This window comes from Nannizzia gypsea, genomic scaffold (genome assembly GCF_000150975.2).
Source record: "Nannizzia gypsea CBS 118893 supercont1.3 genomic scaffold, whole genome shotgun sequence".
NCBI classification, from domain to species: Eukaryota; Fungi; Ascomycota; class Eurotiomycetes; order Onygenales; family Arthrodermataceae; genus Nannizzia; species Nannizzia gypsea.
The window spans coordinates 3,168,828-3,181,001 of NW_003345199.1; the positions used below are offsets into that span (position 1 = coordinate 3,168,828).

Here is a 12,174-nt window from a genome sequence, read left to right on the forward strand (position 1 = left end):
AATATCATTGCTGCTTTTGGATACGGACGACCTCCATAGCTATAGCGAGTGTATTTCCTTCGCTTGCATAATTTAGTGGATATATCATGGTTCTTGTGGCATTTGCTTGGCTGTGCGGCTTAACAAACTGAAAAACCTTCAATGCAATGGGGTATAAAAGCCCCGACCCCAAACTTCTGCATTTACCCAGATTTTGTTCCCATATAGCAATGACAAATGCTACCAAACAGTCGGCCCTAGCACATGGAGTTTCATCAGCAGCGTGGAGACATCTTTAAGACATATGCAGCGCTAGTCCTTAATATGGAACCAGGCTTTGCTTAGCAAGGCCATGCCTACTCATATTTTGTGCTATTTTATGCTGCCCCCCGTCCTTGGCCCTTCAAACCTTAGCAGTCACCGATCTTCATTCAATTCTAAAGGGAGCCACAGGCCATTCAACTCGAAGCCGAGCATTCTCCCATGAGTTGGTCCCGTGTCTTCTGTCAGCTATAGCCAGGAGCATCGGCTGAAATTTGTCATTACAAATTAACAGTGTTGATACCATCATGATGTCTGCTGCGTACCTCACTCACTCACTTGAAGGCTATGCTACCAAAAATAGCGGTGATTGCCATGTAGACCGTGGCTTTCCCTAAATTCTTCACCAGCCTACATGGATAACCGTCGGGTGCCATATTGATGACGGCACACCAGGACGCATTACATTTTTCCTCCAACCATACTTTATGATGCGGCGGTCCGCTAACTGGTCGACATCCAACATGACCCTCTTGGGAAGCGTACGGCAGTACCAGAGTATCAATCATCCGGGTGCGAATATGTTAACAAGCTTCTCTTTTGATATACACGTGTCGCCTCTATCAACCCTCCTGCTCCCCATCCTCCACCAATGCTTCTTGTCAAATTTCGCCGGGCTTTCGCCTAGAAGCATTGGGGTTACGTGGTACAGCCATAGATAAGGCCTGGTGGAACTTATGGCTGAAATATAGCGATGTACACTTACAATACATTCTTGGCCATGCTCTATGCCCTTTCGCTTCTTACAGACTTGATGCGACACTATGCCAACGACTGATCCAGCTAATCGGTGAGGCAATAAGCCTTGATGATGACCTGACGTTTTTGTCTCAATGTCGAAGATTCCTTCTGTTGATCGTACGCCCTCCAGAAACGCAGCAGTGTCGGTATACCAACCACAGATGTCTTGGTAAATTCGACGTGGGGTCTTGAATACGCTGGTAGCAGCTGGAATAAGCTGGGACGATTCAATGAGAAATCTGGACAAGAGACGATAACCCGCACCAGTCAAGTTACTCTTCACTCCGTTGTCCTGAAGGGCGGCTACAAGTACGCTCTAAACAACATGGACAACGACATGATCAACTTTCTGTGCAATATAGCTGTGAACGGAAGCACCGCCGAGGACTTACCGCAGGACTATACTATATTTGAGGTCGATAAGAAAAGCATCCTGCAGTCTGAGGGGTAACGTATGTATGCCAAGCTGTGTTGACTACGTTGACTTCCGGCTTGCTGAACTTCATCCAACTTTTATCAGCTGTTTAATGGTTAGGATTTACCTGCAAGATAATACTACCCCGCAGTTCACACTGCTATTCCGAAAAGAGACCAACTTGGGTTGATTTTCACAAATATACCTTGATATCAAAGTTTCTCAGTATACACCTTATTTATACCTTACTTTCTTCATTAAAGTCTAGAGGTATATCAGGCACGGTATAGTTTTGCTCCAAGATGGAAGGCCCTAATCAAATACACCGACATGCAAACATGTGGAATCTGGAGTACATTGTCAACCATGTCTTTTTCCCGCCTAAACTTCCCCAGTCGAACGACGATAGTATCGAGCATAGTGACATGTTTCTAGAAATGTTACTTCGAGCTTTGGAGAAGTTTCGTGATTTCAGCCCGGTGCAGGAGCATCCAACATGGAGAGCATGTGCCGAGATGGTTGGCGACATGTCCAGCCTACGCAGTGATACCGGAGGGTTGTTGGCAGACAACTTGGGGGAAACGTTGATTAAAATGAGAGACAAAGGTAAACGCAGGCCAGTGAGACGGTAGATGCCTCAGTTAATTGTCAATAGGGCTTCTCGCACTGCACATCCGTGGCCAGAACGCAGGGCTTATCGTGCGAAGGTCTCACTCTCAGTATATGTTCGAGTCAATGGAGCTCTCGCCAACTACAAAGGACGTGATAGAGACTAAAGGGCGACTTCGACGATGTTTCCCAGGCCCAGCAATATCAATCGCTCACGACCGGATGGCCGACATAGGTTTCCGAGAGAATCTGGCCCAATTTCTCTCGCAGCTGGATACCGAGACACATGAGACGGTAATGCCGATAGTAGTGAAGGCGAATTCCACGGTTACAGAAACCCGAGACACAGCTAACCCTCGATTCATCACGGAGCTGCTTACTGGTATCCTCCGTGCGGTTGGGCAACCGCTTGATGTTCCTCGAGTCCATAAACGCACCAGAGACGATGTATTATGGAATGATACGCTTCATCCTTGGCGGAGGTCGCCGCTATGGCTCCTCCTTCGTGTTGCGCTGCAGACTAGCCTTGTACAAGATCATGGCGGTCAAGCCTCTCATCACAGGTATAAGTCGTTCATGATTTTCTTCATGACCTACCTGTTAGAGTGTGCTCATGCACTTGATTTTCCGGGTGATTTGTTGTTCGTCATGACTGCGAAAATCAGTCGACGTGTGCTGAAAGTCGAAGTCACCAAGGAATGTGCTTGGCTCCAGTATACAAGGCGTATCGTACGCAAAGTTCAGGAGGATTTAACAGGCCGATGGAACAGGCTTCAGGTCAGTCCGGATCCTAGTGGGGCGCAGTCCGGATGGAATCCACGGCAGCTTTGCTTTGTCAATGATGTGCGGCTGTCTTTGAGCAATATACGCCCATATATTGCAGCGGTAGAGTCCCGGAAAAGACTGTCCTCTAGTCGCACTGGTCTCATTCCTCTTTGTCCTCCTCGCACCTTACAGTGCAGCTCAGAACTACCAGATCTCACGCACACGCAATGCACCGCAGTAGATAATTTACTCATCTTTGTTGCGGACCTGGAATTCTGGGTTCAAGAGTGCCTTGATGATTGGTTGACCTTAAACCGTTCTGCAGAAGGGTCCTGCGTTGCTTTAAAATCTGTGATAGATACATACACAGGCCTTGCCATCCCCATCTATACGGGCAACCCAGTGGATGTCTCCTTGATGCTACTTACGGTGATGGGTCTATGGGTAGCACTTGACAAATGTGCCATTCTTCACTGCCCGCTGCTGAAAGACTATGATCCCGGATTTCCGCCAGGCCTATTCGAGCCACTACTAGCTCCGAAAAAATGCCATTTGGAACGCTTACACCGTATTGAGAAATATCTTTCTAAGAGGAAGAGTAGTTCGAACCCAAGCCTTCCGTCTGTCTTCGGGTCCATCAAATCAACTGGAAGCTTTGCCGTTAGGTATTTTGATCAATCTCGAGACCACCAGTTGCTACGGCGTCGGATTGAAAAGCAGGCACAGGCTGAACGAGACGAGAGGATATCACAGCTTGAGAGCTTGAAACGAGAATACCAACGGTTGATACAGGACTCAAAAACACGAAGTTGTGAGTACGTAACCCGGCGAAGGAAGCGTCGTGAAGTCACTTCTCACAGTAGTAGCTGTGAGAAGTGTAGGCTCGAGTCAAGGGCGGAGAGCCTAATGATAAACATTCACGAATGGTCTCTTCCTGCAAAAAATCTAGAGGCTAAGGCAGCGGTGTTTGAGCTCAATGTGCCGTCAGTGGTATCTGCATGGCGAGACACGACATACAGCATCCTTGTAGACCTGCTCTCTGGCGACCCTGGATTTATACCCGCCAGGTCTAGAGCTACAGGAAAAGTATACACCCTCTACGGCTACGATAACCTAAGTAAATTCTCTATATCAGTTCCCGGTCGACTTCAGATAGCATCAATCCCAAAACCATTCGTTGTCTCACATTACAAGTCAATGAAGATCTCTATGGCTAGTAGGGACAATATATGTGTTAATAACGGAATGAGTTACTCGCTATATGACTCAAAGACAAAAAATTGGGCGACAGACCTTATCGACAAGTGCAACATTCAGGAAAAATGTACGCACGAGCTTCAATCTTCCAGGTACTGCGGGATGCAGAATGCTGTGAGTAGCACAGATCACACCTCCAATGAGGTCCTTGCAAAACAACATGAATGCCCCCGGGGCTTAACGCTTCATGAATTCTATGATTTTTGGATACTGCGCGCAGGTCATCGGCTACAGTGGAGAAACATTGCGGTTCAGCTCGTTACTCACTCGATCAACTTCAATGACGAAGAGACCCACGTCTTGATTGTTCAGAGTATATGGCAAGCGGGCCCGGCGAGTGATGGAATGGTGTGTCGAGAATCCCACGTTGACCTTGAAGAAGAGGATTTTGGGATATCACTCCTCTCTACCCTAGAAGATTCACTCAACCGCATTGAAGGAAATTGGCAAAGTGCACCAGCAGTCCGTACCTTTACAGCCATAGCAACCCGGCTGCTTTCTCTTTCATGTCATGATTCAGTGCGTCAGGGTTGCTATCGCACTCTACGACGAGCCCGGGAAATCACGCTAGAGTGGACCCGCGATATTATCAAGAAAGTACAGGCCCAACTAACAGAGGGATATAGGTCAATTCTGTACAGGCGTGCACTTGAAATGGCCCTAAGCTGTCATGGAACGTTCGATGTCGAATCGCAGCATATCCACCATATACTAGGATCTAGCGACGATATTGCAATATTAACAGAATGTGCAATTGCTGTGCATGACCTCTGCCCTCCTACAACCGATTGCCTACCCCAGAGCACCAAGTCTCTGTTACGGAGGTACTCAAGGTTGTGTCACTTTCTTGAGCCGTTTGTCCGGCGCCACAGCGCGCTAAGTAGTGGCCTTAACATAACGGTTGAACTTCTATGGGCTGGGTATAAGCCCGCTGGAGCTTGGTCCGCTCTAGATGCCCCTAATAATCGCTGGGTCGAGACGAAGACATCTGGTGGGCCTGGAGCTCCCACGATGGTTGTCAACTACAATATCCTTAACGGCAGCTTGCTCGTCAATGGATTGCCACTAACGCGGCTTCCTCCTTCATATACATTACACAGAACTTACCAGCGGATATTTGGTGAGGTAACTAGCTATAACACCACTTTCAGTTAAATACAAATGTTATAATGAAAGGATGCTGATCGGATTACACAGAAAGTACTTGAAGTTGTCCCTTCGACAATGGCTGATATGATCTTTGAAACGCGGGCTAAAATATGTGGCCATCAGGTATTCTCCCTATATTTTCTATCGAGGCTCGAATTGCTTCTTTGCTTTGTAGGTTGAATGCTAATGGGTAACTATGGTAGGTCAGTTTTAGGATGCACGACTCAGAGCTGGTCATTCGAACTAAAGTCTATGGGCATATTTACGAGCTTATTCCTGACACTGCGTTAACTCGGGATTTTCCCGATGCTTTTGTTCAACAATATGCACACTGGCTGGAAGTATCCACTGGCCGGGTTGAGTGGAGGCCGCTGGAACATGTTTGGGAAACTACTTCGAATAACTGGTGGATGAAACGAGAGGAAATCCACTACACATTAGTCAAAGGCGACTTAAGATTGATCGATGTTCGAAGTCCAACGGCGAAGGCAGTATCATTGGCCCTGGGTCCCCTAGAGAGCACGAACCATATACATATATTCTTCAACCACATGACGAGATGCCTGGATATTCACCTGCCACGCCTGAAACTTGACTTTTTCTTGACACCAAACTCCTTGCAACTTGAATCGAAGCAGTTCAGGGAAATGGTCGTTGATGAGAACCAATCACTAAGGGCCTTAACTGGGTTGACGAATAAGCTTATGCTTCGAGGCTCTCGCGACTCGTCACGAAGTGTGATTATTCCACATGGCGATGTGACATCTGAAAGGACGGATCAGCATGTCTCCGTGAGAATTAAACCTGATCCCTCTGAGCAGAATGTCTCCTACCACTTCTACCAGGTGGATTTGACGCTAGGCCGGTTAGTTGATAATGGCAGCTTGAAAAGCAGGCTATATAAATTCTATCTTCATGCGATAACGAGCCATTTCCTAGTAGATGGACTTACTGGAAGAACAGGGACTGAGGAGGCCCTCAGCGGACTAAGCTTAGCGTCCACACAGTCATTCCTCAAACTCGATTGTGATGAAATTGACCTGCTGAAGCTTATTGCGAAGCTGACACCGCGGAGAGAATACTATCCCAAACATTTACGTGTGATGCAACAGATTAAGTGGAACGAAGATATCCCTCCACTCGCGCAGCATCCCTCGTTCAGTAGATTTGTTAATTTGATCTTCAACATAGCCAGTGCTCAAGATATACCTGGTTCACTCCCACCAGAGAACATACCAACAGATGAGCACCTCCTTGAGAGGGCCGCCGCTCGAGAAGCTGTATATCGCGTACATGGCTTCGGGGCCGAGGACCACAAGCCTGGCTATGATAGTGTTTATGTACCTCGAGATCGGATTTCTGAAAACACACGCGAACTTGATGTCTGTGCCATCGCAAAGCAAGTAGATGATTGGTCTGCAGGCCTGCAAAATCATTCACATTTACTTTCTGAGATCGAATATTGGTCACGACCTGTCGCAGGTGTTAGCGAAGAATCTCTGCTGCCCCTGGGCTATGATGTATCGTGGCTTGACACACCTTCCAACCTTCTCCCTGGTCGGTGGTCTGCACTACAGGTCAGTCTATCGCAGAGTAGACGGGAGAGCGACAAGTACCAGGTCATGTTTCTACTATCGACTCTGGCATATTCGCAGCAATGGGGAAAGAGTCTTTTGCAAACTCTGCTAGCATTTGCGACCTGTCCTGAGCTCTGTGTTTTGCGACCACCAGTCATCCGCGCTTTGTGCTCCAGGACGGATACTCTCCTGTTAGGCACAGGCTGAAGGCTGCGATCGAGGGCCAATGTTGGCCGTTCTACAAATGCCCAGAGAGCAGCCTTCCAAAGTGGCATGACGAGACCTTTAACGAGGCCGAAGATCGTCGCAGGAGGGAACATTTATCCGCGAGGGAAATACAAGTTGAAGCGCTTACTGATAGGCTTATTCAGCAATGGCCGACACCCAATCCTTCTGAGCAAGATGACACAGGTTGCAGCACCTATATCAACTTAGACCAAGCGCTATTGGGTGCGCAAGCATTATTCTCCACTTGGTACACAAATCTCGAGTTCAAGAATTACATAGCTGAAGCGCAAGATATCCTGAACAGGTTGGTTACTAGGATTGAGAACCCAAGTTTCTACTCCTTTTCCCAGCCCCCTGAAGGCTATAAGCCAAAACTCGGACATATTAGACTCGATCGCTTCATGCAGAGTGAAGGGCCAGCCATTCTTCCTGTTTGCTCTGATAGTCATCAATTATGGATTCGGCGACGATGTGGGAAGGAAATAGACAAGAGCGCTGTAAAAGCTCTACTAACCTGTCGAACATCGCACCCAAAGGGTGAGTATGAGAAGCAGTATGCAGATGACTTGCTCAAAAGCCTTGAATCACTCCGCGAAGACGAGATTTACAGGCTTACCAAACCCCTGGCGGAACTTGTACCGGAATTGAAGGGCTTTTTAGAGAGGTGCAAGCAGAATGTCGACGATAATTACCGAATTTTCCACAGCTGCATCCAATCCCAATCGTCTGCCGGAGAGCAACTTGCCTGCGATGCAAGAATGTGGCCGAGATTGTCTCCTACGTCACTACTCTGTCACCTGGCCAGAGATAAATTGCCCGCTTTAAGTGAGAGCTGGAGACGGTTTCTTGTCAGCTATGGAACGGCGATATCAGCGCTACAGCGTGCGCACCGGCTCGTCAAGTGTAGTAATAACGTTTCAAATTTACTCAGTGAGCTCCAAAACTCGGGTCACATAGGCTGGGAACCCATGCAATATCCGGATTGGCTTCTTCTAGAGATAGAAAATGACATGCTTATTCGCCCAGTACAGGCCCAGGTTGCGCGTGAGATGATATCCCCCTTATCCAGCAAAAACTCAGTTCTGCAATTGAACATGGGCGAGGGTAAATCGTCTGTTATCGTCCCAATTGCTGCCGCCACATTGGCAGACACGAAAAAGATGGTCCGGGTTGTTGTCCTTAAGCCTCTGGCGAACCAAATGTTCCACCTACTGGTTCAGAAGCTGGGTGGCCTACTCAACCGACGTATCTATTATATTCCAATCTCGCGATCACTAAAGTTGACTACGGAGAGTGTAGCTAAGATCAGAAAGCTATTTGAGAGTTGCAAGCGCTCCGGCGGAGTGTTACTCGTACAGCCAGAGCATATCCTCTCATTTGAGCTGATGGGGTTTGAGCGTCTTCTGTCAGGAGATGAGGAGGTTGGTAACTCTATCATCAGAACACAACGATGGCTTAACGAATATTCGCGCGACGTGCTGGACGAAAGCGATGAAATCCTAAGCGTCCGGTTTGAACTGATCTACACCATCGGGGCTCAACACGCAGTCGAGTTTAGCCCGGATCGCTGGGCAATCATTGAGGCTGTATTGAGAATAGTTTCTGATTGCATAGATGTGGTCAACAAATTGCTCCCAGGAGGATTGGAGGTGAAACTTGCGCGTCAAGGGGGCTTTCCTCGCATTCGAATCCTACAGGCCGGTGCAGGTGAAAAGCTGCTGGAAATAGTAGCCCGTAAGATATGCGATAATGGACTTCGCGGTATACCCGTGTGGACACTCCCTTGTGATGTACGAGAGGTACTATTCAAGTATCTTACTGATCTTTCACTAGCGGAAGCCGAAGCAGAAATATTGCAGGCTACCGTGTTTACTGCAGAATCAGTCAAAACAGGTGTACTTCTTCTCAGAGGCCTCATTTCTGGGGGAGTCCTGAACTTTGCATTAATGCACAAAAGATGGCGCGTCGACTACGGGCTTGACCTCACGCGGACAATGCTTGCTGTACCCTACCGCGCGAAAGACAGTCCAGCAACCCGAGCTGAATTCAGTCATCCAGATGTTGCTATCGTTTTAACCTGCTTGTCGTACTACTACGGTGGGCTTAACGACGAGCAGCTCCGCCTCAGCTTCGAGAAGCTTCTTCTATCAGACCACGCACAGGAGGAATATGATGCTTGGGTCCAAGATGCCCCTACACTACCCTTATCTTACCGACAACTGAGAGGCATAAACCTAAGCGACGGCGATCAATGCTCTCTGCATGTATTTCCCTCACTTCGGTTTGCTAAAGGCGTCATCGATTTCTATATGTCCAATATCGTTTTCCCCAAGGATATGAAACAATTTCCATACAAACTCTCATCTTCGGGGTGGGACATTGCGCGAAAGAAGGCTTTTCCGACCACAGGCTTTAGTGGAACTAATGACAGCAGATATGTGCTGCCAACGTCTATCCACCAGAGTGACCTTGAGGAACAAAGACATACAAATGCAACCCAGCTCGTCTGCCTGCTTCTCCCAGAAAATACCTATTATCATATACCACGGGGTACATCAAACGATGGCCTCGATGCCGAGACGCTCTTGAATGAAATAGCCAAATCAGACCCCCCTGTGAGAGTTCTTCTTGACGTTGGGGCGCAGGTGTTGGAACTAAAGAATGAACAAGTAGCAGCCTCGTGGCTTCAGCGTGTCCCATCTAGCAAGGCAATGGCGGCGGTCTTCTTTAATGATGATAACGAACTCACAGTCCTAACCCGATATCACACCACAGAAAGTTTCATGGTATCCCCATATGCCAAGCAGATGGACAAGTGCCTAGTGTACTTGGATGAAGCTCACACACGGGGCACAGATTTGAGGCTGCCGGCAGATTATCGGGCAGCTGTAACGTTAGGGCCTGGACTAACAAAAGACCGGCTCGTACAAGGTATTGCAGCCATCCCCCTTCTTTCCGTCTCTTGGTGCCCTTCAGGCTAACAAAGTACAGCGTGCAAACGTATGCGGAAGCTTGGGGAAGGCCAGTCTGTAATGTTTTGTGCCCCGATGGAAGTAGAAAGGAAAATACTTGATTGCAGTGGCAAAGCTGTCAGCGATCGCGTCGAGGTAGCTGACGTGCTGAGATGGAGTATTCAAGAGACCAGCGTCCACACAAAAAGGAGTATTCCGCTATGGGCAACACAAGGGATACGATATCAACGCCGTCATACAATGTGGTCTGGTTTGTTAAATGATCCAATGGGAACACCTTCGTTAGAAACCGTGGAGTCGCTACTCGAGCCAGAGGCACAGAGCCTGGAGAAACGTTATGGGTTGGATCGCCAGTCCACAGGGGAAGAAGTCCTTTTAAGCCTTTCTAAAGAGCAGAGTCAACTGGAAGCTATTCGAGAAAGATGTCGACGGTTCGGAATTCTCTCGTTTGATAGTACAGCTCTGCAAGAAGAGCAGGAACGCGAATTGTCGCCAGAGAATGAGCGAGAACAGCAGGTTGAACACCCACCAACGTCAGAACCCCTCAGACACACCATCAGCAAGGAAATTAGGCGCTTTATAAAAGTGGGAATCCTCGACCGCTCCTCACAGTATTTACAACCTATCTTTCAGACACTGGGCGGGACCACCGCCGGTGAATCTTTGGAACTAGCCGCGTGGCCGGACTATCTACTTGCAACCAAAGATTTTGCCCGCACCGTCCGAGGTCCCGTGGGCATGAACCTTGGGATGTTTCTAAGGCCCGTGCAATGGATTGCATGTAGTCGGGACTCTGTTACCAGAGAATGTGTGATTCTAAGCCCTTTCGAAGCGAACGAGCTACTGCCAGATATCAGAAAATTCAAGGCAGTCTCGCTACATGTCTATTCACCACGCACAAGTGCCTCTATGCGGTCAATGGAGGACCTCACTGCATTCGCCATTCCGGCTGTTTTGACACCGCGAATGAAACCAGCCGTCACCATGCAGCTAAATCTGTTCGCTGGCCAATTGTATCTCAGATGTCACGAAGAGTACGTCCTCCTTTGTCAATTTTTAGGACTGGCTTCCTGCGCGCCGAATAGTAAATGGGTCAAGATATACGGCGACGGGTTCATCGATCCAGCCAGCCGAGTGATCTTTGATGAAATCATGGCAAAACAGTGCCGATTTTTGAAAAGTCCGATAGCATTTCTGAAAACTCTGCTAAATCTACGAAGAAAAGGACAGAGTCTTAGGAGGTGTCACCTTGGATCAATTCTAAATGGGGAACCGATACATAAGGGAGAATTCTGAGCCTGGCTTTAGGTTTCGTAGCAATTATGCAACAGACTGTAAGATATGGGCAAAACCCACATATGAACCTCGTCGCTTTCAATTTCGGATAGCATACGGAGGTCGCGCCCAAAAGTCTTTAAGTGGTCCTCTAGGCTTGGCACTGTATTAATAAAAACCACAAAATATACCAAGAATACTAAGCTATAATAATAATATAGCTCACTATATAAATTTATATATAGAATAATATTCAAAGTATACTAAAAGTAGATATTTATAGAAATTAATTTACTAACAAAGCTTAAGCTTAATTACTATTATTATCGCTCTTATCCTCACTTAGCTTATCTACCTTATCTAAATCTACCTTATCTACCTTATCTATACTATCTAAAGCTTATAAATTTAAAGCTAGAATTTGAATATTAATAGGCTCTAATTTATCCTTATACTTACTATCTTTATTATCCTCTTTATCTAGATAGGTAAGCTCTAAAAGCTCTCCTTTTCTCTATTTCTCTCTCTTATATCTTTCTTCTTTAGGATAGCCTTCTGCTACAAAGCGGCTCGGATTTGTAGACACTGAAGTAAGATCAATGCTACAAAGGTGGGCTTCTCTTATAGGGATAAGGGAGGCGTCTCGAGGAAAGGTGTAACTTAAAGTACTCTGTAGATAGATTGGAGTATAAATAGTGCTTATTTACTATAGAAAGAATACTCTAATATCTAACTTTAAGGTAATAGCTCTAAGTCTAGCTTAGCGTATATATACTCTCTAAGGTTCTTATAAGTAATAAAGCTAGTATACTAGTTAAGTCTAGTATAAGAAGTAGCTTAGGATATTAGATAGATAAAGGGAAGTGTATGTGTATTAACTAGTACT

The 12,174-nt window shown here is 47.0% G+C and overlaps 2 protein-coding genes across 2 annotated transcripts; both read left to right on the forward strand.

Moving 5' to 3' along the window:
* Positions 1-764: 764 nt before the first annotated feature.
* Positions 765-1,492, forward strand: MGYG_04629 (hypothetical protein; the record flags this gene model as incomplete). Its single annotated transcript, XM_003174408.1, has 2 exons — positions 765-813; positions 1,203-1,492. 2 exons carry the CDS (start codon positions 765-767, stop codon positions 1,490-1,492), a joined length of 339 nt encoding a protein of 112 aa, XP_003174456.1.
* A 266-nt stretch (positions 1,493-1,758) lies between these two features.
* MGYG_04630 (hypothetical protein) lies at positions 1,759-11,309 on the forward strand (the record flags this gene model as incomplete). The annotated part of the gene is made up of 6 exons (XM_003174409.1): positions 1,759-2,062; positions 2,112-5,212; positions 5,285-5,359; positions 5,440-6,813; positions 6,990-9,972; positions 10,033-11,309. 6 exons carry the CDS (start codon positions 1,759-1,761, stop codon positions 11,307-11,309), a joined length of 9,114 nt encoding a protein of 3,037 aa, XP_003174457.1.
* Positions 11,310-12,174: the final 865 nt, after the last annotated feature.